The sequence below is a fragment of the Histomonas meleagridis genome (assembly GCF_020186115.1).
Source record: "Histomonas meleagridis strain 2922-C6/04-10x chromosome Unknown contig_118, whole genome shotgun sequence".
NCBI lineage: Eukaryota > Parabasalia > Tritrichomonadida > Dientamoebidae > Histomonas > Histomonas meleagridis.
Genome location: NW_027150758.1, coordinates 233858 through 257848, shown reverse-complemented (window position 1 = coordinate 257848; position 23991 = coordinate 233858). Strand labels below are relative to the sequence as shown.

The 23991-nt window shown below is 31.3% G+C and overlaps 8 protein-coding genes across 8 annotated transcripts; 6 read left to right on the top strand and 2 right to left on the bottom strand.

Moving 5' to 3' along the window:
- Nucleotides 1–440: 440 nt before the first annotated feature.
- On the top strand, nt 441–1355 carry GO595_000914 (uncharacterized protein; the record flags this gene model as incomplete). The annotated part of the gene is made up of 1 exon (XM_067922801.1): nt 441–1355. One exon carries the CDS (start codon nt 441–443, stop codon nt 1353–1355), a length of 915 nt encoding a protein of 304 aa, XP_067778857.1.
- A 687-nt stretch (nt 1356–2042) lies between these two features.
- GO595_000913 (uncharacterized protein) lies at nt 2043–3866 on the bottom strand (the record flags this gene model as incomplete). The annotated part of the gene is made up of 1 exon (XM_067922790.1): nt 2043–3866. The coding sequence occupies one exon, from the start codon at nt 3864–3866 to the stop codon at nt 2043–2045; it is 1824 nt and encodes a 607-aa protein (XP_067778856.1).
- A 1727-nt stretch (nt 3867–5593) lies between these two features.
- On the top strand, nt 5594–7624 carry GO595_000912 (ARF GAP-like zinc finger-containing protein; the record flags this gene model as incomplete). Its single annotated transcript, XM_067922779.1, has 1 exon — nt 5594–7624. One exon carries the CDS (start codon nt 5594–5596, stop codon nt 7622–7624), a length of 2031 nt encoding a protein of 676 aa, XP_067778855.1.
- Nucleotides 7625–8174: 550 nt separating this feature from the next.
- GO595_000911 (serine/threonine-protein phosphatase 6 regulatory ankyrin repeat subunit A-like) lies at nt 8175–10709 on the top strand (the record flags this gene model as incomplete). The annotated part of the gene is made up of 1 exon (XM_067922768.1): nt 8175–10709. One exon carries the CDS (start codon nt 8175–8177, stop codon nt 10707–10709), a length of 2535 nt encoding a protein of 844 aa, XP_067778854.1.
- Nucleotides 10710–11442: 733 nt separating this feature from the next.
- Nucleotides 11443–14259, top strand: GO595_000910 (glycogen phosphorylase; the record flags this gene model as incomplete). The annotated part of the gene is made up of 1 exon (XM_067922757.1): nt 11443–14259. One exon carries the CDS (start codon nt 11443–11445, stop codon nt 14257–14259), a length of 2817 nt encoding a protein of 938 aa, XP_067778853.1.
- A 3262-nt stretch (nt 14260–17521) lies between these two features.
- On the top strand, nt 17522–19069 carry GO595_000909 (uncharacterized protein; the record flags this gene model as incomplete). Its single annotated transcript, XM_067922746.1, has 1 exon — nt 17522–19069. One exon carries the CDS (start codon nt 17522–17524, stop codon nt 19067–19069), a length of 1548 nt encoding a protein of 515 aa, XP_067778852.1.
- A 588-nt stretch (nt 19070–19657) lies between these two features.
- GO595_000908 (translationally controlled tumor-associated) lies at nt 19658–20116 on the top strand (the record flags this gene model as incomplete). The annotated part of the gene is made up of 1 exon (XM_067922735.1): nt 19658–20116. One exon carries the CDS (start codon nt 19658–19660, stop codon nt 20114–20116), a length of 459 nt encoding a protein of 152 aa, XP_067778851.1.
- Nucleotides 20117–20753: 637 nt separating this feature from the next.
- Nucleotides 20754–21302, bottom strand: GO595_000907 (ras-related protein R-Ras2; the record flags this gene model as incomplete). Its single annotated transcript, XM_067922723.1, has 1 exon — nt 20754–21302. One exon carries the CDS (start codon nt 21300–21302, stop codon nt 20754–20756), a length of 549 nt encoding a protein of 182 aa, XP_067778850.1.
- Between the last annotated feature and the right edge of the window lie 2689 nt (nt 21303–23991).

The following is a 23991-nucleotide window of genomic DNA, read 5'->3' as shown; positions in this document are numbered from 1 at the left end:
CAAAAATTTTAGAAATATTTAAATTGAAAATTGAGATTAGCTAAGACTTACAACATTAACCAAGTGCATTAAATGCATTTTAGAAACAATGCTTTTGGTTTATATATTTTTGATTTTAGCTTTGTTTATTATACACAAAGTTGCGCGTAATTTAAACGTACAATGGAGCCAAATTAACGTCTGATAAAAAATAAATGAGCAAATCAGAAGAATGGGATGCGCAAATTAATGAACGAAAGTTACGCTTTATAAAGGAAGATATCAAAAATACAAAAAAACAAATTTCATCTTTGGAAGTTCAAAAAGAAAATTATGAAAAAGAATATCTAGATTTAGAATTTCATTTAAATGAGTTGCATGCAACATCACTGCCTGATGAAGAGGATGAAAGCCTTGAATCTAAAGAACCATGTTTTTTTGATGTTCTTAATCAATTGGAAATGGAAGAATCTGCCTTATTGTCTGAACTAAAGAGTTTTCAAGAAATACCGCATGAGGCAAAACATCGAATGAATGTTTCAATTCAAACAATCAACAAAATAAAAAATCAAATTAAATTGGAAACAGAAAATAGAGATAGAGATAAAACACAAATTGCCCAACTTAATAGCGAAATAATGGAATTACAAACATTACTTGATAATAAAGAAGAAGAACTTCAGGAACTGATCGATCAATGTAATGAACTTCAAGATGAGGAAATTGCCATAACAAAATCACTTAAGCAATATGATGAAGGGTATGTTGAAAAGCTTAGGTCAAAACTTAAAAAGAAGCAGGATGAATTAAAATCATCACAAAATCTTGAGAAAAATCTTCAAAAGAAGTACACCAAACTCCTTCATCAATATCAAGTTAATAAGTCAAGACAAGAAAGACAATTAAAAAGTGTTATGAGCACATCAAATTGGATGAATGAGAGATCAATTTTACTAGCAAAAATTGCAAAATCAAAAGACAAGTTCACAAAAGACAAGCAAAATCTAAATTCAACGCTCCAAAGAAAACAAGTTATTCAAAGGAAGTTCAAATCACTTCTTGGTGAAGATGATCCTGGTAATGGAACAGGTGAACGAGTTAAACAAATGGTTCTTGCGGAGCTTGAAGAAAGAAGTAATAATGTTCATGATGATAATGATTTAGTTGAACAAATGATAATCGAAGAAAATTATAATCTACAATTAAACGAAGAGCTTCAAAAACTACAAAAATCGAACGAACTATTGGATCAACATATTAGCGAAGTTTTAGATTCACTTAATGATGAGCTCCAAGAATGCTCCCAAAACGGTTACTTGAAGTTACTGAAATGTGAAATGAACAAACTGCAAGCAACTTTGTCAAAAGTGAGGTGAAAATGATTCTCTTGATTACCTATTTTAAAACCATTAATGTGTTGTTTATAAAACCCCATGAATTTTCACTTGGCCTTTGTTACATATTTTTTCGTTAACGAGGAAGTCAGCGACATTCTTTCGTTGATCTCCAGTTAATTGGAGAACTTTCTTTCCTTCATTATCAGCCACAATTGTCCCGTTACAGCAAAAGTTCCTCTTGAAGTATTGAGTTACTTTTTTCATGTTTAATTTTGGTGGTAATCCTTGTACAAGAGTTACACATTTTCTACCATTTCGTTGTTGAATGCGAATATGAACCTCAAACTCGTTTTCTGGTGGACCTAGCGTTGGATCTGTTGGAAGATCAACTGCAAATGGGTCTTGGGACATATGACACTTTTACATCTTTGAATTTTCAATTGAAACAATGCAAATTTTGGCACAAAAACAACTTCTCTTTTTTTAACCTTTTAGTTTCTTTTATTTGTATCTCGACCAAAACAAGCAAATTATTTATAATGATCATCATTCATTCTTAAAAGCAATCATTTTTTACACCGATTCTTTTTTCTATGTTAATTTTCTTCTTTTCATTTCGAATTTTGTCGAAAACGATCATAAGTTACATCACATTGTCATAAATTTGTAGTTTTTCATTTCTAATCTTATTATGTTTTATTGAATAAATAATGAGAATATTAGGCACTAATGCCATCCAGGAAGGCCCCATGAGGCGCCAGAGCCCCATCCTGATGATGGGCTTTGTGCACTGGTTTTCCAGGAATTTTCGCTGCTAGAAGCTGCAGAAGTTGACCATGACATAGTTGTGGCACCTACACCCCAATTGGTGTCTCCTTGCGGTGGAATTCCCCATCCACTACCAGTCGCCCAACCATTGGTGACTTTTTCTTGTTTATCATTTGCATTTGCATTGGGCGCTGTAGTTTGTTCAGTTGCTTTTTCATTATTTGCTTCTGTCGTTGCAACTTGTTCATTTGAAGGATGCGTCGTGATTGTAGCAATCTGAGGAACTGAAGTTGGCTGAGAATCTGTTGTAGGTGTTTTTGCTGGCGCTTCTGTGGATGCGTTAGTGGTGGATGAATTGCTTCCAAATAATGTCTGAGTTGCTGGCTCTGTCGCTGTGCCAACAGCGCTGGACAGTGGGCTTTCAGATGGTTTAGTTGATGCCGATGAACCACCAAATGTTGAGCCCGGCTGCGGCTCTGTTGATGGCTTAGGCGCTTTCGGCATGGAGAACGCAAGTGCTTTGTTGTCAGCTGCTGGTTGGTTGGAACCAAATGAAAACGCTGGTGGTGATGGGAGAGAAGATGTGGATGCCTTGTCAGGTGTTGTTTGAGGAGAACCAGTTGAAAGCGCTGGTGCTTTGCTGTCAGTTGCTGATTGGTTGGTGCCAAATGAAAGCGCTGGTGCTTTGCTGTCAGTTGCTGATTGGCTGGTGCCAAATGAAAACGCTGGTGCTTTGTTGTCAGTTGCTGGTTGGTTGGTGCCAAATGAGAGCGCTGGTGTATTAGTGGAGAGAAATGAAGATGGCTTGGCCTCTGCTTGCGGTGCCGGCTTGTCTTTTGCTGGTTTTGTTTCTTCTGTTTTAGATTCAGTTGAAGCTGCTGATTTATCATTAGTAGTTGTATCAGTTGCTTTGGGTGTAAACGAAAAGCTCCCAAGCTCGGTCGTTGGCTTGACGTCTGTTTCTTTCTTTGTTTCATTTTGTGTTGGAAAGTTAAAGGATGCCAATGTTGAACCATCTTTGGTTTCCTTGTTCCCATCGTTGCTACCTGTTAAAGGAGTAATACCAAGTCCGAATCCTATGTTTGGTTTTGTCTCTGTTGTGGGTTTGGCGGCGTCTTCGACTTTGTCGGCTGTGGTTTCGGTTTTATCGGTCGCATTTTCGGTTTGTGGCGGTTGGAGTGATGTGCTTAATGAATTGCTTGAGCCTACACCAAAATTAAACGAACCAAATGCAGATTTTTCATCAGCTGGTTTTGGTGTTTCGTTGGAATTGGTTTCGCCCATTTTTGTCATACCAAATTGTAAATTATTTGAATTCGAAAAGTCAAACGATTGTGTAGATGTTTTGGGTGCTTCGGTTGTTTGCTTGTCAAGAGGCGTGGTAGGTGATGTACCAAAAGAGAGTGTATTTGTTTTTTGTATTGAATTAAGAAATGATGCACTGGTTTCATTTTCTTCTGCTTCAATTTTGTCTTTCATTTTTTTAGTAAAAATTCTATCTACTTTTCCGGGTCTGATTTTCCTTCCATTTTTTTCAATTGAAACTTTTTTGATTGGGACATCCTCACCAATAGAAACATCAGCAAATTTTGAATTACTGTCAATGGTTTGAACTGCAGCGTCGCACCTTGAGATGTTTGAATTTATTTCTAAGGTAATAGGATCGTCAAAATGATTTTTTGCTATTCGAAAATTTGACACTGTGTGAATAGGACTTAGTTTCTCGGGGGGTGGTGTATCACCAGAAAACCACCCAAAAAGCTTGTTAAGATATGCGCTCATTGAAGGCGGGTGCTTTGGCCGATGGTTTATTTTGAATAAGTTTATTCGAATTGTTCGCCTACAATAAAAAATTTGGGGTGCCCCACATGAATCGTGATGCTTTTGGAACCATCGATGGTTCACTGTAAAAGTGCTTTGAACGCATAGGACCATTAAAAAAATAACTACATAGATATGTTCAGCTTTAATTTAAATTTTATAAAATTTATTATCCAAAAATAGATTTTTATATTCATTGATGCAGGCAAATTCGGAAATCTTTTCCTAAATATGTAGCAAGCTCATAATTATCAAAACTGTTATCAAAAGAAGAAGAATCATAAGACTTAATTTGTAAAATAACATAATTTTAAATATCTTTTTAAAAATAAATTTAAGTTAACATTTTTTGGATCTCCACGTTTGAATTTTTGAATACTAATTTTTCAAGATTTTATTTATGAGTATTCTTCTTTCTTTTCATTCACATATGTTATAGATACATCATCAAGCATTTGGAAACTTTTTTTAAGTTAACTTAAATATGCATGCTTCAGTTTGGAAATATAATTATTCATCTAATTATTGTTCATATAGATACAATAATTACTTAATTTTTATCGAACTATTATGTAAATTATTTGAAGAAACAGAAAACATTAGTGTTGGATCAGAAGGAATTTTGTCAAATCCTCATAAAATCGAACTGATTTTGGTATCACAACATATATAAAATCATCATTATTATTTATGAAATCAATAAAAAATATGAATCAAATCATAAACTGTTCGATTTATTGCACCTCACTGGAATCAGACATGGGCAACGTTAAATTTTTTGATTGCTATTTCCACCTTTCAACCTTTGGTGTGCAAAAAAAAGTGTTTTAGGTTGGTTATGTTTTTTTAATGTTGCCCAAGTCTGACTGGAATGACCAATCATAATGAAAATTAATATTCTGATTTTATATACATCAGCATAATTTTCAAAATATTTGATTAAAAGTATTATGACCTAATTCTTTGAGGATTTCGATTGTAATATTAATTACTTTCAATGAGAGATTTGTAATAGTTCAATTTAATGCTTCAACTTTTTATATGAAACATGTTAACATGATAAATTAAACAATTGGTCCTAAAAATTTTATATTAAACTTACGTTCATTTTGTAAATATATGTCTAAGGAATTCTAAAGTTGTTTTCCAAGATGTTCTTGCCCGATTATACGTATAATTGAAATTTGAATGAAAAACTCTTTCACCTGAAAAGTGATTAAAAAAAAACGTTTTCAATGAAAAAACTCACTTTTTTAATTGAATTTATCCTTCGTCAATAAACACATTTATTTGGTGATAATAAGTCTATATTAGGATAATATTAATAGGACTATATTAAGTGACATACCTTTATTTCTTTTTAAGATATATTAAATAATAATGTTTTGATCCTGGAAGGGAAGATCCAGATTTTTTCGAAAAAACAGAAAAAATATTTCCTATCTTCGATTTACGAGTTAGGGATAATTCAAATTTTTAAGTTATGTAAATTTAATGAAAAATTTTATAATGATTTTTCTTCTACACGACGAGTAAAGAAACATGTCATTGGCCAACTGGCCATTCAAATATTTATAAACCGTTTTCATGTGAAAAGCTTTTCAAATGAAGTAAAGTAAACAAAATCAATTCAATTATTGTTTGCCTAACTTTTCAGCACGAATAACAGTTTTATTCGGAAAGGAAAAATGAAACCTTCCAAGCTCAGCGATGAATCCTTACAGTATATGCAAACGCAAGCATTTTTTAATATCGAACAACAAAAACGGTATGAGTATCTTCAACAAATTGGAAGTGAACTTACCACCATATCTCAACATTTTACTCTGTATGCAGATTTAGGGCAAAAAATGTGTGAAGAATTCAAGCAGCTACGTAATTCATTTGATAATATGGAAATTATTGCTACAGACCAATCCATCAAACCATTAAGTGAAATCTTTCAAGCTGTTGACACAGCCTTTACCACACATTTCAATATCATTTCTAAGAGTATAGCGGATCCATTAAACCAATTTGTAGCACAAGATCTTATCAAACTTGCCACACTTGAAAAAGATTATCAAAAACATCATTCTTCCTACATCGAAGCCGAAGAGCGATATGCCTCCATGAAGTCCAGTGCCAAAGGCAAAGAGAAGAATGAGAAAGAACAAGCCATGGTCCAAGAACATACGTTATCTTCATTATCATTTTTTGAGTTTTGCATGAATATGGAAGGTATTGAGCTCAAACTTAAATCTCTTCTCCCACAGATGTTCATGTCCTATCTTACATCCGTTTCCGAGCCATTTGCAGAATGTCTCAAACAAATAAATAACCGCGAAGGTGAATTAAATGAGACCAAAGCCACCATTGATGAAGTCAATTCCCAATTACAAAAGTTTTCCAAGCATTCTGTGCAAGTTAAGCAAGAAGTCTCATCACAAATACCACTTTACTGGGAGCGCCTCACCGCTCCATATGAAGCCACTTTAGACACCAGCATCCAAGGGTTCCTCCGTAAGCGCCAAGGCCTCACCAAGAGCTGGCACAAACTTTTTTTTGTCATTTCGAATGGCATTTTATCATATTCCAAAAATGTTGAAGGCGTCTTCAAGACGACCAAAAACATTCCGTTAATGAATTGCACAGTCAAACGCGAGTCTAATTTAGGACGGAACAATTGTTTTTCCATATCCACTCATAAGAAGACTATAGTTCTTCAAGCGTTAACGATGTGGGAGATGTACAATTGGATGACAGTAATCCAAAACAGTATTTATCAAGAGCTCAACAAAGGCGCCATTGAGATTGAAGAGAATGTTTCCAATCTTCAAACTGAGATCAAATGCGCTGATTGCGGCGCACCTAATGCGACATGGTGCTCATTAAATTGGGGCGTCACGTTATGTCCGAAATGTGTTGCTGAACATCGGAGCCTTGGACCAAAGATATCGAGAGTACGAAGTACGCATCTTGATACTATTGATCCATATCAGCATGCATTAATCGAAGCTATAGGGAATGACGTCGCTAATTCGGTCTTAGAAGCTAAAGTCGGCAATGATAAAATAGGGCCGAATGCAATTGTTTATGACCGACATAATTATATTGTCCGGAAATATCAAAACTTGGAATTCATTGATGATAATAATCGGAATAATAACATTAATATCTTTAAGTCTATTCAACGGCAAGATATAATAAGTGTATTTAAATATATATGTACACAAAAATTAAACAAATTCGACTCAAATAAATTCGCACCAATTCATGCTGCAGCAATTGTTGGTAATCCAATAGTTTTAAGTTTAGTTGCTTTCCATACTAATGATGTTGATCAACTTGATGACATTGGTTGGTCTGCACTTTCTTACGCAACATATTATGGTGCAACAATTATCGTGAACGAATTACTCTCTTTCGGAGCTGACCCAAATTCTTCTGAAGTCGCACATCCTTATTGCATCGCAAAGTTTCTGGATAACCAAAAGCTAATTAAAAAGTTCGCAAAATATGAGAAAAACGCAAATTATAATGAGGAAATGGTGTTCGCACCAGCTCATGACGAAATATTCCCAAAGAGATTTAAGTTCAAGAAGTTCGTAAGCGACCCGTCAGTGTACAAAGAAAATAAACAACAAATGAGCCCAAAGCAAATGACTGAACAGGACCAGGAAAAGCTGTCGTCTGCAATCCTCAACATGAGAACAAAATTGTCAAAAAATGATAAATGATAAAGTGTTTATATGAAAAAGATTTGTTTTGGTTGTGAATAACATTGTGAAAAAAGAAAGAAACGATTTCGATTCTGGTGATATCTTTTGGATTATAATGTTTTGTCGTCAAAGGCTGTTTTCAATGTGTGTTCTAATATATTATTATATTTTCATGTTGTTTTGTTTGTATTAAATATTCAAACAAAAAAAAACAAAAAATTGTCTCCGGGCAGGATCGAACTGCCGTCAAGAGCGTGTTAAACTCCTATTCTAACCATTAGACTACGGAGACTTTCGAATGTGCAGAAATGTTATAGAATAAATCAATTTTAGGTTTATATTGAGGTTTAGTTGATTTTCTGATACAAAAATCAACGTTTTTTACTTTGAGATATGTTTAACATCATTTACAATAATAAAAGTTTTTTTGCGTTTGCTTGTTATTTAAAGGCAATTAACTTTAAAAATGGGATCTAAAAGACTTTTCTTACAAGTTCATTTTTTTGTACCGCCCTGAAAAAGATGCCACTTTTTTGATTTAAAAAGTGAGTTCACGAACTAAGCAGAAATGCACCATGCAGCAAAACTTCCCAATTTTCATCCTTTTTATTTTTCATCAGGTGAACCATTAGAAAACAATCTCGAAGATTCACAATCCCTCCAATTTATTGATATAATTCTTCAAGATGACGAAGAGAAGCTAACTGATTTTATATCCACTTTAGATTCTGTTGACTCACGATTTTTTTTAACATCTAAGCAACAATTTCCAATACTTTCAGACCGCCCACCTTTATTGTCAGTTGCTTGTTTCTTTAAAGCCGAGAAATGTGTACAATTACTTTTAAACTGTGGTGCATCTGATCAAACTAATGACTACCAACAGCGAATACCACAACACTTTGCAGTTTCAGGAGGTTCAATGGAAATTGTACGACTTTTAGATACAAATGATACATGGCCAGTTCAACGTGATAGTGACAATCTTACGCCCATTCATTATGCATGTGCATTTGGTCAATTAGAGATGGTCCATTATTTTTGGTCTAAAGGGATATCATTTAATGATTCGATCACTGGTCCATATAAGATCCCAATGTACATGGCATGTGCCAATGGTCATTTAGACATAGTAGATTTTATGATGAACAAAGGTGTTGATCCCAATGTCGAAGATGGCAGTGGACTTTGTGCTATTCATCATGCATGTATAGGCGGCCATGCTGCCATAGTCCATTATTTATTAGAAAAAGGCGTTGATAAAAATCGTCCAAATCGATGTTCATGTACACCTATGATCTTAGCATCACGACATGGCTCATTATCAGTCATAAAAGAACTTGTTAAAGCCGGCGCGCAATTCACATATCGCCGTCGTAAATATACTCCATTAGTTGAAGCTGCATCATCAGGACATTTAGATGTTGTCCAATATTTAATTAAGAAAGGAGTAGACATTAATATCATTACATCAGAATCTGTTACGGCATTATATGCTGCAGTTCAAAATGGGCATTCAAAAGTTGTCCGATATTTACTTAAGAATGGAGCCGATCCAAAAATCCGAGTGAGGAAATATGAAGGCACTGCATTTAATGAAGCATGTTCACAAGGAAATCTTGAGATAGTTAAAATCTTTGAAGAAATATATGGCGATAAATTTAGTGAATTTTTACAAGATGAAACAGGAGCACTTAATACTGCAATCACATCATGTAATGCTGAATTAGTCAAATATTTGTTCGACAAAGGATTAAAACTTAATTTAGATGCGAACACTGGCGAATACAGATATCGAAACAGTCAAATCTTAGATATGCCAATTCAACGTAAGAACTATGATCTTGTTAAATTATTAATTGAACATGGCGCGTTAAAGATAAGTCGAAACAAAAGCCCATTATATACTGCATTTAAGACTGGAAACATCGAAATCATAAAATTATTAATCGAAAATGGGGAAACATTATCAGAAAAAAACTTTAATACACGAGAAATCTTAAATTATGCAATTGATTCACGTTCTTATGAATGTGTTAAATTATTATTCGATAAAGGAATAACATTAGATAATGATAATGAAGAAGAAGATCAAAACGAAGATAAATTAATTGAAAATGGTTTTCGATATATTAATTTCCATTCATCGAATAACCCATTAGTGGAAGCAATTCAAGTGATAACAAATCGATTTTATTTCAACAATAGATATTATGAAGAACAACAAAAAGAAAATGAAACACAAGAAACAATGTTAAAAATCATTGAATTACTTATCGAAAAAGGCGCTAAAATACAATATAATGATCATCAAGAAGAAGTATTATTTAATGCATTAAGAAGTAAATGTATACCTTTATTAGAATTACTTGTAAAGAAAGGAGCAAACTTCGATGTGAACATAAAGAAAAACAAATCATTTTTCGGATTTAGATATCGCCGAAGTTATCGAATGAAAGATTTCCAACAAAGTTTAAAGGAGAATATGCCGATTTTCTTTGGGTTTTATAACAAAGAACATATACCGACATATGACTTCTTAATTAAAAATGGAATTGACATTGTCAACAAAACAGATTCCAAAGGCCGAAACATATTAATACATTCTGCTTCAATTAATTACGATTGTGATAAGAAAATTATGAAATATTTCATCGATAAAGGTGTTGATATTAATCATGTCGCGAATAATGGTAATAATGCATTATTGGAACTGTTTGATGTTCCACATAATAACTTTCTTTCATTGTACATGAGTTCTTCTGATATAAAACGTATCAAAAAAGCAGTGCTATTATTAAATAATGGAATTGACCCAAACCATAGAAATAATAAAGGAGAATGCGCATTGATGTTGGCTTTAAGAACACAAGGCATTACGTATCTGGTGAAAACTTTAATCAACAAAAACTTAAACGTGAACGAGTTGAGGGATGATGAAATTATGATGCTGTTTAAGCAAAGCGACCCGTTCATATTGTTGATGGTGTTGAAGAAGTTGCAAAAATTGCCGAAGTCCTACATGAAAGAAATAAAATCCGAAATATTAAAATTCGGGAACCAAGAAATTATGAAAGAAGTCGAACGTTTGTGTAAACAATAGAGTGATAATAAATAAATATGTAATAATTCATCATTTTAAAATTGTTTAAATTTGCCGAATATTATTCATTTGTTATCTTTTTGCTTATGGAAAAAATTATTTGAATTTGCTGAATAAAATTCATTTGTTATCTTTTTGCTTATGGAAAAATAATTATTTCAATTTGCCCAATATTATTTATTTATGATCTTTTTGCTTATGGAAAAATAATTATTTCAATTTGCCCAATATTATTTATTTATGATCTTTTTGCTTATGGAAAAAATTGTTTAAATTTGCTGAATAAAATTCATTTGTTATCTTTTTGCTTATGGAAAAAATTGTTTAAATTTGCTGAATAAAATTCATTTGTTATCTTTTTGCTTATGGAAAAAATTGTTTAAATTTGCTGAATATTATTCATTTGTTATCTTTTTGCTTATGGAAAAATAATTATTTCAATTTGCCCAATATTATTTATTTATTATATTTTTTCTTTAAAAAAAATAATTTAAATTTGCTAAAATAAAATTCAACTTTTTTTTATGTGTTAACCACAGACAGATTACAATTAAAGGACGATAGAGAAATTGTGAAGAGCGGATCTCAAATTTGTAAAGAAACAATTTTAACCGCCGTCTTAAAAACTTTTTTGTAAGACACATAATCTCGCTTTGGCCGGTTGTGGTTCCTCTCAATTTATCGGCCAATCTCTATTGAAATTTTGAATTGAAGTACTTTTGTAGCCACTTTGATGGAAACAAAGCAAAATCGTAGAGCAGGTTTCCGCCCTTTCTGGCCAACAGCACAACCTCCTCCTAAGAGCGTTGCTTCTGCTAAGATCGAGCAATTGTCCGAAAATATTAAAAACGCTGATACAAATGCTGACCAAGAAGAAGCACGTCACAGTTATCTTTGGAAGCTCATGAACAACTATCTCCCTGCAGAGAAGGATTCAGTTCAAGTTTCCTTTGTAAATCATCTTGAATATACAATTGCTAGATCGAGATTTAACTTTGATAAGTTCTCTGCTTATTTGGCCGCTAGCTACTCAGTCCGTGATCGTCTCATTGAGCTTTTCAATGATACACAAGAGTATTTCATCTCGACCAAAGCTAAGCAAGTCTATTATGTATCAATAGAATTTCTTGTTGGTCGTTTCTTAAGAAATGCCTTGTTAAATCTTGAACTTGAAGATCTTTACCGCGATTCTCTTGATGAACTTGATGTTTCTTTAGATCAAATTTACAATGAAGAATATGATCCAGGTTTAGGTAATGGAGGTCTTGGACGTCTTGCAGCCTGCTTTATGGATTCACTTGCTACCCTTAATTATCCTGGCTGGGGATATGGTCTCATGTATACATTTGGTATGTTCAAACAAACAATTGGAGAAGATGGAAGCCAAATGGAAATTCCTGACTACTGGCTTAACTATGGAGATCCATGGCGTGTTCAAAAGACTACAGTCAAACATCCAGTATATTTCTATGGTAGTGCCGAAAATGGTAAATGGCATCCATCATTGACCATCATTGCCGTAGCTAATGATTTCCTTATTCCAGGCTTTGCTACTGACAACACATTAACGTTACGTCTTTGGTCGTCACAACCATCATCAGAACTTGATGAAGAAAAGTTCCGATATGGTGACTATTATGAAGCCATTAAGATGAAGCAAAAATGTGAAAACTTAACATCTGTATTATATCCAAATGATAATACACTTGAAGGTAAAGAAATGCGTCTTATGCAAGAGTATTTCTTATCCTCGGCAACATTACAAGATATTGTTCGCAAACTTAAGACAATTCACAATGCAGATATTCGTGAATTACCAAAGTATGCCTCCATACAACTCAATGATACACATCCTGCAGTAATGGTTGCTGAATTATTGCACATATTAATTGATGAAAATGGACTTATGTTCCCCGAAGCGTTAGATATCTGTGTCAAAGTATTCTCATACACATGCCACACATTAATGCCAGAAGCATTAGAGAAATGGAACGTCTCATTATTTGAGAAAGTATTACCACGTCATATGCAACTTATCTATGAGTTGAACCAACATTTCCTTGAAGATGTTCGTCGTTTATATAATCCACCAGACGAAGTCATTCGTAACTTATCATTAATTGAAGAAGGTAATGAGAAACAAGTTCGTATGGCCAACTTAGCTGTTGTTGGCTCACATACAGTTAATGGCGTTGCGATGATTCATTCAGACTTAATGAAACAATATGTGTTCAAAGACTTCTATGACTTATGGCCCAACAAATTCCAAAACAAGACAAATGGCGTCACAATCCGTCGTTGGTTACATCATTGTAATCGTGAGTTATCCAACTTAATCACTAAAGTTGTTGGCGATGAGAATTGGGCATTACAACCAAATTCATTGAAGAAGTTAATGACGAAGGTCAATGACAAAGACTTCTGCAACAAATGGGCGTCAATTAAATTAGCTAACAAGAAGCGATTAGCTAATTGGATCTATGATAACATGGGCATTAAGCTTAATCCGGAGGTCCAATTATTCGATGTACAAGTCAAACGAATTCATGAATACAAACGTCAGACATTAAATATATTATCAGTCATTGATCGCTATTTGACTATCTTAGATGGAAACACTCAAAACTTACAGCCGCGTGCGATCTTAATTGGCGGCAAAGCAGCTCCTGGTTATTACTTTGCGAAGAAGTTAATTAAACTTATTAACAATGTCTCCAAAGTCATTAACAATGATGAACGTGTTGGCGATTTACTTAAGTTATTATACTTACCAAATTATAATGTATCGTTAGCAGAAATCATTATACCGGCCGCAGATATTAACGAGCAAATCTCTACAGCTGGCACAGAGGCGTCAGGCACATCCAACATGAAGTTCGCATTTAACGCAAGTTTGATTGTCGGCACTTACGATGGCGCTAACATCGAAATCGGTAACGAAATCGGTAATGAAAATGTTTACTTCTTCGGTACTAAAGTCGAAAGAGTTGAAGAAATTCGTAACAACAATAAGAACGGGCGCAAGAACATATCGCCACGTCTGAAGCGCGTCTTCGATGCAATCAAAAATGGTATGTTCGGTATCAATGAATATGACTGCATCATTAATTCAGTCGAAGGAAGTGACTTTTACTTATGCGGCGAAGACTTCGATGCATTTGTCGAAATACAAAAAGTGGTCGATAACGATTACAAAGATAAAGAAAATTGGGTAAAGAAGACGATCACTTCAACCGCTAACATGCAGTACTTCAGCTCCGATAGAACGATACAGGAATACGCTGAACAAATTTGGGACATCAAACCGTGCCCGATACCGACAATTGAAGTGGAAGAGGACCAGGGCACCCCGAACGTGGTCATCGCACCACCCCCAAAAGTGGGAAGTATCAAGCAGCAAACCGTCGGATCGTTACGAAGACATCACATGGGGTCATTGCCGCCTGAAGACTTTAGCGCTATTCCAACAGCTCATAAATATCCGAAGCCACCTACAGCTCCTCCTGCACAAGATGATAGTGACGAAGGAGAAATAGCTATCGAACTTTAAGAATAATTAAAAACATTTTAAAAAAAAAATATTTTATTTTTTAGAGTTATAATATGTTACAGTTACTTTTGATTCCGTTTTGTTTCAGTACTTCGGCGATTTCTTTTTGGTCGTTTTTGGCTGCGTACGCGAGCGCTGTGTTAAATGTACGAAATAGTTTCCAAGTGTTCGTTTGGGATATCGAATTATTAAGTGAAATATTGAATGAATTGTAAAAATATCGGTAACATTGATATCATTTCCTTCATGTTGTACAAGTAACTTGACTACTTCGATATAACCTTTCTCGCACGCATGCATTAGCGCGGTTTGAAATGATGAAAATAAATTCCAAATTTTGTTTTGGAATACTAAATTTTATAAATAAATAAAAAATGGATTGAATGAATATCTTTTATATTGCTATTGATTTTGTCATGTTCAAGAAGTAATTTAACTATTTCAACAATACCATTCTCAGATGCAAGAATAAGTGCTGTTTTGAATAATTTATATATATTCCAAATGATATTTTTAAATGTTAAATCATTTAAATAAATCTTAAAAATTATTAACAAATTTCTTTAACATTAAGAGAAATTTTTTCTTGTTGAAGAAGCAATTTAACTAAATCAGCATTAGCATTTTCAGCTGCAAACATAAGTGCTGTTTTAAATAATTTAAATAATTTCCAAATTTTTTTGTAATACAAAAAATATTGAAAATAAATATCAAATTTAACAAATAAATATTTTTAGCATTGATATCAATTTCTTTTACTCCAAGAAGAATTTCTACCAATTCAATATGACCATTAATTGTTGCAAAAATAAGAGCTGTATCAAATTATTTAAACAAATTCCAAATATTATTTTGAAATATAAAATTAAGAAAATAAAATTTAAACAAAATAATAAAACATTTTTTGCATTGATATCAGTTTCTTTTTGTTCAAGAAACAATTTAACTACTTCAATATTACCTTTTAAAGTTGCTATCATAAATGCTGTATTAAATATTTTAAATAATTTCCAAATATTTTAGTCAAACATCAAAAAAATTTACCAAATATTAAATAAAACATTTAAACATTTTTAGCATTTATATCAATTTCTTTTTGTTCTAAAAGTAGTTTTACTATATCTGTATGACCATTTATAGATGCATTCATAAGTGCTGTATCAAATAATATAAATAATTTCTAAATGTTATTTAGTAACATAAAATGATTAAATCAAAACATCAAATTAACAAAATATATAGCAAATAAAATAAAAAAATGTTTTTAGCATTAACATCAATTCCTTTTATTCCAAGAAGTAATTTAACCATTTCTAAATGACCATTTTTAGATGCACTTAAAAGAATTTTTGACAATGTTTCAGTACTTTTAAAAAAATTAAATAAATAATAAATATTTCGAAAAAATATCAAATAAAATAAAGAAATTTCTTCATTAATTCTAATTTTTTGATCTTTAGCATATTTAATAATTTCATTTTCATTTTTGACATTTTCTTGATGTAAAAATTCTCGAATTTCATCTTGCAAGTTTATTATCTTTCTTAACATGTAATCATTTACTAAATTTGGAACTAGCTTTAGATAAATATCATTTTGATTCTTTTTGATACACTCATTTATTTGTTCTTCTGCAAACGCATCATCGCTTATAAATTTATTACATTTATTAATATCAGATTTCAAATTTTTCATATATTCATTAATTATTTGTGTTGCAATTTCATCAAATTTTGTTTTAGTTATAGAAATAATTTGTTGAATATCATTTGAATCATTTAAATTATTAAATATTGGAAACAAATAATTAATCATTTCGCAAAGTGTTTTCCCATTTATTGGATTCTTTTTATTTATAACTGTAATGATTTCATGAAAAGTTCTATTTAATTCACTCCAATATAAATCAAGTTCTGTTTTTCTTGTTTGAACTTCATCATTTGGAACATATTCTGGTAATGTTATAATTGATAAAAATTGAGCAAGAAGTAAATTATTATCAAATGATAAAATAGAATTATGAATTGCTTCAGCTTGATCATCTAAATATTTCTTCATTCCTTTTGAATAATATACAAGTTTTTCAGGAATGTCTTTAATATGAATAAAAAGAATTGGTCGACAAATTTCTTGATTTGAAATTGATGGGAAAATTTGCTTGATATAAAAATTATATTCGATATTTTCTAAAAGATTTTTCATTGAAGAAAAAGATGGAATTTCTTTAGTAACATAAATTGATACAATCGAAACTTGTAGAAGTGTTAATAAGCCAATTTTCTCAGATGGATTATCAGATCCTTCTACAAAGAAAATCTCATTTTCATTTTCGTCTTTAATATTTGATTGAATTTTCATTTTTTCTTGTAATTCTTTCAGTTTAAAAGGTCCAATAAAATAAGTTTCTTTTATATGTTCTAATTTTATTGGCTCACTTTTGTTACAATATTTCTCATAACCAGGCCCATTTATAAATTGATTTAAAATTGAGCTTTTTCCTGTTTGATGCTTTCCATATATAACGATTAGATAAGGTCTTTTTGACAATGATAGAATTTCGATTACTTTTGAATTTATTGTAATATTTTTATTGCCATTATGTAAAAGAAAAGGAATTGGCTGCGGTAACATTTCGAGAAGAAAATTAATTCAGACACGACGACCAAAAATTATTCAAAAAGCGAAAATTCATATAAAATTATTTTCTCATATATTTTTTTAGATATTCTTGAGCACACTGCCAATTCATGTATATACTATAAATAAAATATCATATAAATTTATACATTTTTAATTTTTCACAAAAAATTATTTTCGATTCAAACTTACTGATAAAATGACGATTAAAACACGTTAACTTCCAAAATATGATCGTTTTTGATTCAAATAATCTTATGTGCACCAGACTTTTCTACAGGAAATTTTGACTGTATCTTCCGGACGATACATTTTATATTTACGGAATTCAATAAATTACTTTGTCACTTTTTAAAATTAGTTTTGGACAAAAACTAATTGGCACTTTTCTGTGGAAAAGATAATGTCCAGATATAAGCGTCAATCCGCTGTTATAAACTTTACATTTCACACATTACATCTTGAAAAAGAGCACAAAGAGCCATTCCAAATTGAGTGGAAAAGACATGGATCTGCAGGATATACAGAAAAATCATTTGTAAATGATGAAAAAGAAGTTGTTTTTGAAAAGCACTTCCGATGTAAGGTAACAATGTATACATCATCAAATAAAGCGCGTCCAAAAATGATCAATTTTACTGTCTTCATTTTTAAAGCTGGAAAAAAGAAAATTTTTGGAAAATTCGAAGTTGATGTTTCCCAATTTTATAACGTTAGTACTCCAACAACTATTAACATCCCAATTCAAACACCCCATTCCGGAAGAAATGAAGCTTCAATTACATTTTCTTCAACAACTAATCAAACAGCATTTGCAGGCAGTGGAACAAATACTGATGATAACCTTACCTCTATGTCTGAAGCCATTCAACTCACCACAGATATTCAAGATGATTGGGATGTTAGTGATATTGTTTCACAAAATGACAAAGAAAAAATCAACAAATTTTTCCAACAAAGACATGACGAACGAGAAGAAAGGCGAAATAATTTAGCACAATTTGCGAAAGCCAATCCTTCTCGTCTTTCATCTCGGAACAAGCTTAAACATGCAAGCGTTGGTGTTTCTCACCACGATCATGTTGCTTCAAGTGGTAGTCTTAGTGCATTTTTAACACAGAAGTCAAAAGCATCACCAAATCCAATTTCTTTACCAAACAAACCGACACCTGAAAAAGTCAATCCTTTACCACATGCACTTGATCTTATCAAGTCTATTCTTTCTCGTATGTGGGATGAATCGCCATTAAATTTTTTGTCCACCCCGAAATCGGTTTCAGCGGTTATTTCGGTTTTCACTCATCTTAACGTCTTCGAGCCCAACACTTTTACTGATGAAGAATATTTCCAAATCATCACAGAGTTTAATGCCATTTATAAAGAATCTAATCTTATTAAGGATGGTACATTTCTAGAACGATTTATCATCTCACTTAATATTTTGTCATGCATTCAAACCGATCTCCGTTTTGATCAAGATCGAGTTAAATCATTTGTTAGTTTTTTCTCGCCAATAGTTTCAGGTAATTTTGATCTTTATATTAATTCATTATCACCGCAATTTCAAGACATTCGAAGTTGTATTATCAATTTAACGTTTACTGATGTTAAATTTCTTATTGAGAATTACAACAAAAAAATACAAAAAATCACAAAACAAATTTATCTTTTACCTAAAATCATTGAACTAATACAACAACAAATTAATAATGTCATTGATTCGAAACTTGTAGAACAATTAATTGAAACGCCAAATAAATGTACATTTAGTAATGCGATTCAATGGAATTCATTCATTACAATTCTGGATGGCGATTATAGTATATATTTGCCACTGTTTCGTGAGGCTGTGTCCGTTTTAATGATGTCAACTTCGTTATGCGCATCGCCTGAAATTAAGGCCGATATTATAAAGTTGTTGACGCCTTTAACAGTATTAAAAATTTTGGAAATACAAAAACCGGACGAACTAATGCCAGTGGAGAATAACGTAAGCGACTTCTGCGAATACTTCGGATTAAGTCATGATATGGAATTCAAGCCAATAAATGTGAACTATGAAAATGGATTCGATGACGAAATATTGAAATGTTTGCCAAACGAATGGATACAAAATACATTTCCAAAAGAAATATTGGACGAATTCCCTTTTATGAATATGTTTTTCGCATAAAAAATAATTGTAAATAAAAAAAAATTATCTGTAAAAATTGTATTTAATGATATGAAAAACATTTGGATGAATTTGTCCAGAAACAAAATTACAAAAGCAATAAAAAAATTATATGTGTTATGTTGCTTCGTTATTTAATAGAATATATTTATCCGAAATAACATATTTGGTCAAAAATTGCGTGTAAATGTGGAATCACGACATGCAACTTGTTACTGACCAAAAATTTGAATGTTTTCTCCAATGTTCAGCAAGGTTAAAAATCGCTTTACAAATTGAAAAAAAGAAAAAAAAAAACAAGTGTCAGCTTCAAATAACAAGCACGTGTACATAATTGTATTTATGAAATGATTAATTATAAATTTGCATCACACCTTTTTTAAATAAAAAACATGCGCTTTGTTTTGATGTGAACTATTTTTAATTATGCCTAATACAATTATTTTTTGAAGAAATTATGAAAACAAAGTAAAAATTGAAGTGGCACTTTTTATAATTTGCTGTTTTGTTGGCCGACCAAGAAATCACTACACAAAAAGTGGTAAACGCTATTGAAAATTTGAATTACAAGGTCATCCACTTTGTCTGATGAGGCTTTACGAATCCCCAGTTAACCATGATGAAATGATAAATGATGCTTATCCATCAAAACCAAATGAAGAAGCTGGATGCTTAGTTTTTGAATCCCGCTACATTGATAAACTTGCTGATGAAGAAGATCCAAATTCAAAATACCAAGTCATTGATATCGTTGAAAACTTCAACCTTCAACCATATGACATGAAAAAGGCTGCTTTCATGGGATGGGCCAAACAATTCATGCCAATGCGCAAGAAGCAACTTGAACAATCAAACCCAGGCGCTGTTGACACATTCATGGCAAACGCTAAGAAATTTGTTTCATTTATTGCCAAGCACTTCGCTGATTTTGAAGTCTACATGGGACAATCTGGTGATCCGGATGATTATTTAATGTTTGCAAGAGAGGAAGATGGGAAAATGGTTTTCTATTTCCTTGAACTGGCTTGTGATAACTTCAAATGCTAAAATCTTTTTCTTATAACTTTTTTTAGATTGTAGTAAATTGAATGGAAAACGAACCCTAGTTAAACGGTCATCAAAACGTATGCGTTTAAAAAGCTCTATCGGCGGTGGATCGAGTCATTGTATCATATTTCAGTTAATTCATTGCAAATCATCAATACATTGAAACATTAACATCATCCAAAAAATATCAAAAACCATTTTCTTGATTTATCCTATTAGAAGATATATCAATTCCTAAATTATGTGAACAAATTTCTAATCAACAACTTCGACAAATTTTAGCATGCTTAACGTCATTAAAGAATGAAATGATTTAAAGTTCATTTTAAACTTTTAAACGTGATGAAATTCAATATGATAAAGAAGCTCATGAATCAAACATTCCAAAATATGATATTACTAATGAAGAATTAATGAAATTTTCGGATTCAATTAATGCTTGTTTTATATTATTAAATGAAGTCATTAAAAAAGCTATTGAATTTTCATGTTTCAATTTTAATTTTTTATGATAGAAAATGAATTTCACTTTTAGATAAAAAGTTGAAAAATCTCTCTGTTACATCGCTAAGATCTTATTTTTTGGAATTTCGGGTCAGAAGCTGCATAAAAATTTTTATGCTTTGTATACAATCCTTTAAAACATAGCACAAATTTCTTTTTTCTTCTTTGTTTTTACGTTCTGTTTTGGTTCACCAATTGGTTTACAAACAGGTTCTTTAATAGGATTTCTCATCATTCGAATCAGTTCTGAAAACGCTTCAATTACATTAATGAAATAGAAGGCTGACGTTTCAAAGAATTTCACACCAAGTTTTGCTGCTAGGTTTTCCCCTTCCTCTTGAGTTATCCTTGGAGGACCTTCAATGTCGCAAAAATTACCGCAGATAACAATTGGTACATTTTGGCTGTTTTTTTCTTTGAAGATAGTCCTACACCAGCCTTCAGCTTCTTCAAAAGACTCTGGATCGATAACTTTGTAAACAACTATATAACCATTTGCTTTTAAATATTCTGGTTTCCACCCTTGGGGACCATAACCACAATAAGCCTTAGTAACCAGAACGTTTGATTCAACATTATCAACTGACATAGTTAAAGAATATTCTTCATCTTCTGTCATAAAACAGCTACAGGGATCTCCCCAATATTCACCCGTAATTTCGTGCACGAGACCTCTTACCATCGTAGTTTTACCAACATTCCCCCCAAAAACATAAATTACAAATTCAGGACTTTGTGTAATCAAAGCGATACAATAATATATGAACAGTGCACTGTCAATTTCTAAACGGTCACTAAAAGTCATTTTTTCTTTAAGGTAGTATGACCAAGTAACAATTCAATTTTAAAGCGCCCGACTTCACTTTCTCTACTTTTTGAGTTAACTCATAGAATTATTTGTATCGAATCCTTTACTTTTTGATACAACAATTGACAAGTCAGGTTTCGGCCGAAATAAAAAAAGTTGATGGTATAAACTTATCAAAAAGTCAATAATGTAAATGACATTAAAAGTCGCTGAGTAAATGAATCAAAAAGTTACTGAAGACGTTTATTTTTAGTGTAAAATTAGACATCGGAGATTTTCAACAAACGAAAAAAATATTTCATATTTTGTGACTAATATATCCATGAAAGTATAAAAATTTACATAAAAATCAAATAGCCAACTTATAATACCACAAATCAACAGAATATAATGAATTTGAAAATAAATATTATTTTGAGTTGAAATTAATAAAAAACATAGTTATTTTATTGAAATAGTCTCTTTTCAACAAGAATGATTTTATCAATTTTGGTTATTTTTCAACTTATAAGTTCAGGGTTCACAAGATATACCAATTAGATTAATAGAATAAAAAGATGATATATATCTGGATCCAGATACCGATACATATCAAAGCAGACCGATGCCACTTTTTGAATGTTTTCAAAAAGTTCGTATAACATTTTTTCTATTAACTAATAGAATTTATTGTATATGTTCACTCAAAAAGTGGATAAAGTGAAGTCAGGCGCTTTCTCTTGCCATTAATGGAAAGCCAAGAAAAAGAATCTTTACATATGTTAAAAACTCTCCAAAATATCACATTAAACATGAACGAGAGAAGTAATTTGAGTGATGTTCAAATAGCTTTAGATCTTTTTAATATTAATTTTCCATTTTCTTTTAATTTTGTTCTTTGTCATTCAGTATATTCATCTTTTGTTTCTAGAATGAAGGATTTCAATATTTATTCTGAATTTTTAAAGGCAGTTGAAGCAAAAGAAAAAGAATTGTTTAAAAATGATTTCAAAATTTTTGATATTTTTTCACATATTCTTCTTATCAAAACAACGCAAGAATCAGATTATCTTTTAGAAAAAAAATATTATTAATGATGAAATTCTTAACACAAAAAGTCATTTTATTTTGCACGATATAAAACTTTAGATGAACTCAAAAATGACGAATATGAACCTTTTTCAGAACAATTTTTAGATAATTATGAAGAACTTTCAAAGAATGCTTGAGAACTTCATAAACAATTAATTAAAGAAGGAATTAATCCAAATAAAATTGCAAAAATAATTCGAAATGATGAAATAGAAAAACTTCAAGAAATATCATCACGAGATAATTTTAATTTTAATCAAGCAATCGAACCATCACTTTATGAAAGATGTTCATTCGTTAACCAAGAAAATGTTACATTAATTGATTATGCAGCATTTTTTGGATCAATTAAATGTTTTAAATTTTTACTTATGAATGGTGCAAATGTTAAAAATACAGGTAAATATGCAATTGCAGGGGGAAACTTAGAGATAATTCATTTATGTGAACAAAATCATTCATCATTTGAAGGCGCATATTCAGCAGCAATTGAATTCCATCGAATTGATATTATGCAATATGTTCATGAAAACGAAATTTTAGATGTAAGATATATAGCCGAATTTGGAAGACAATGTATTTATCATAATAACTATGAACTTTTCACATATTTCAAAGATGAAGGAATGGAAATTGATGATTCTTTTATGAATGAAGCACCTAAGAATGGAAATATATTTCTTGTTCAATATTTTAATGAAGAGGTTCAAATAGCAAATGATGTTTTAGTAGCAGCTTCAAAATCAGGTAATTTAGAATTAGTTAAATATCTTATAACACAAAAGAAAATAAATGTAAATGTTAAAGATATTCAATATTTCTATTTAATGTTAATTTCGTGGGAAATGGATTTCTTTAAAATATTTAATTTTCATTGGTATTGTTTGATACAGCACTTATAATTGCATCAGAATATGAGAATTGTGGCATAGTTAAATTTCTTCTCGAACAAGAAGGAATTAATGTTAGTGCAAGAAATGTTTTTTAGTTTTGTATAAAATATCTTTCTAAAATTTGATGTGTTTTAATGATATTCGGATTTAATTGTAATCATTTAAAACAGCACTTATTTGGGCATCACAATATAACAATATTGAGATATTCAAAATGCTTATTGAACAAAATGATATTGATATTAATTCAAAAGATATTTATCCAACTTTTTTACTGTTCATTTTAATGAATTAGATTTTCTTTTATGCTTATTTTTATACTGCACTTATGTATGCATCTGAAAAAGGTGAAATAGAAATAGTTAAATTACTTCTTGAACAAAAAGGAATTGATATTAATGCTAATAAAATTTATTTGTATTCTTTGATATTTCACAAATAATAAAGGCAACTTTTTAAGACGATGAACTTTGGTCATCGTCTTAAAAAGTTGCCTTTATTATGTGTAATTCTCATCGACACTTTTTGAAATGAAAAAATTAAAAAAAGTAATTTCGCTCACAATTTTCAATATTGTTTTTAAGTTTTTTTTATGAATC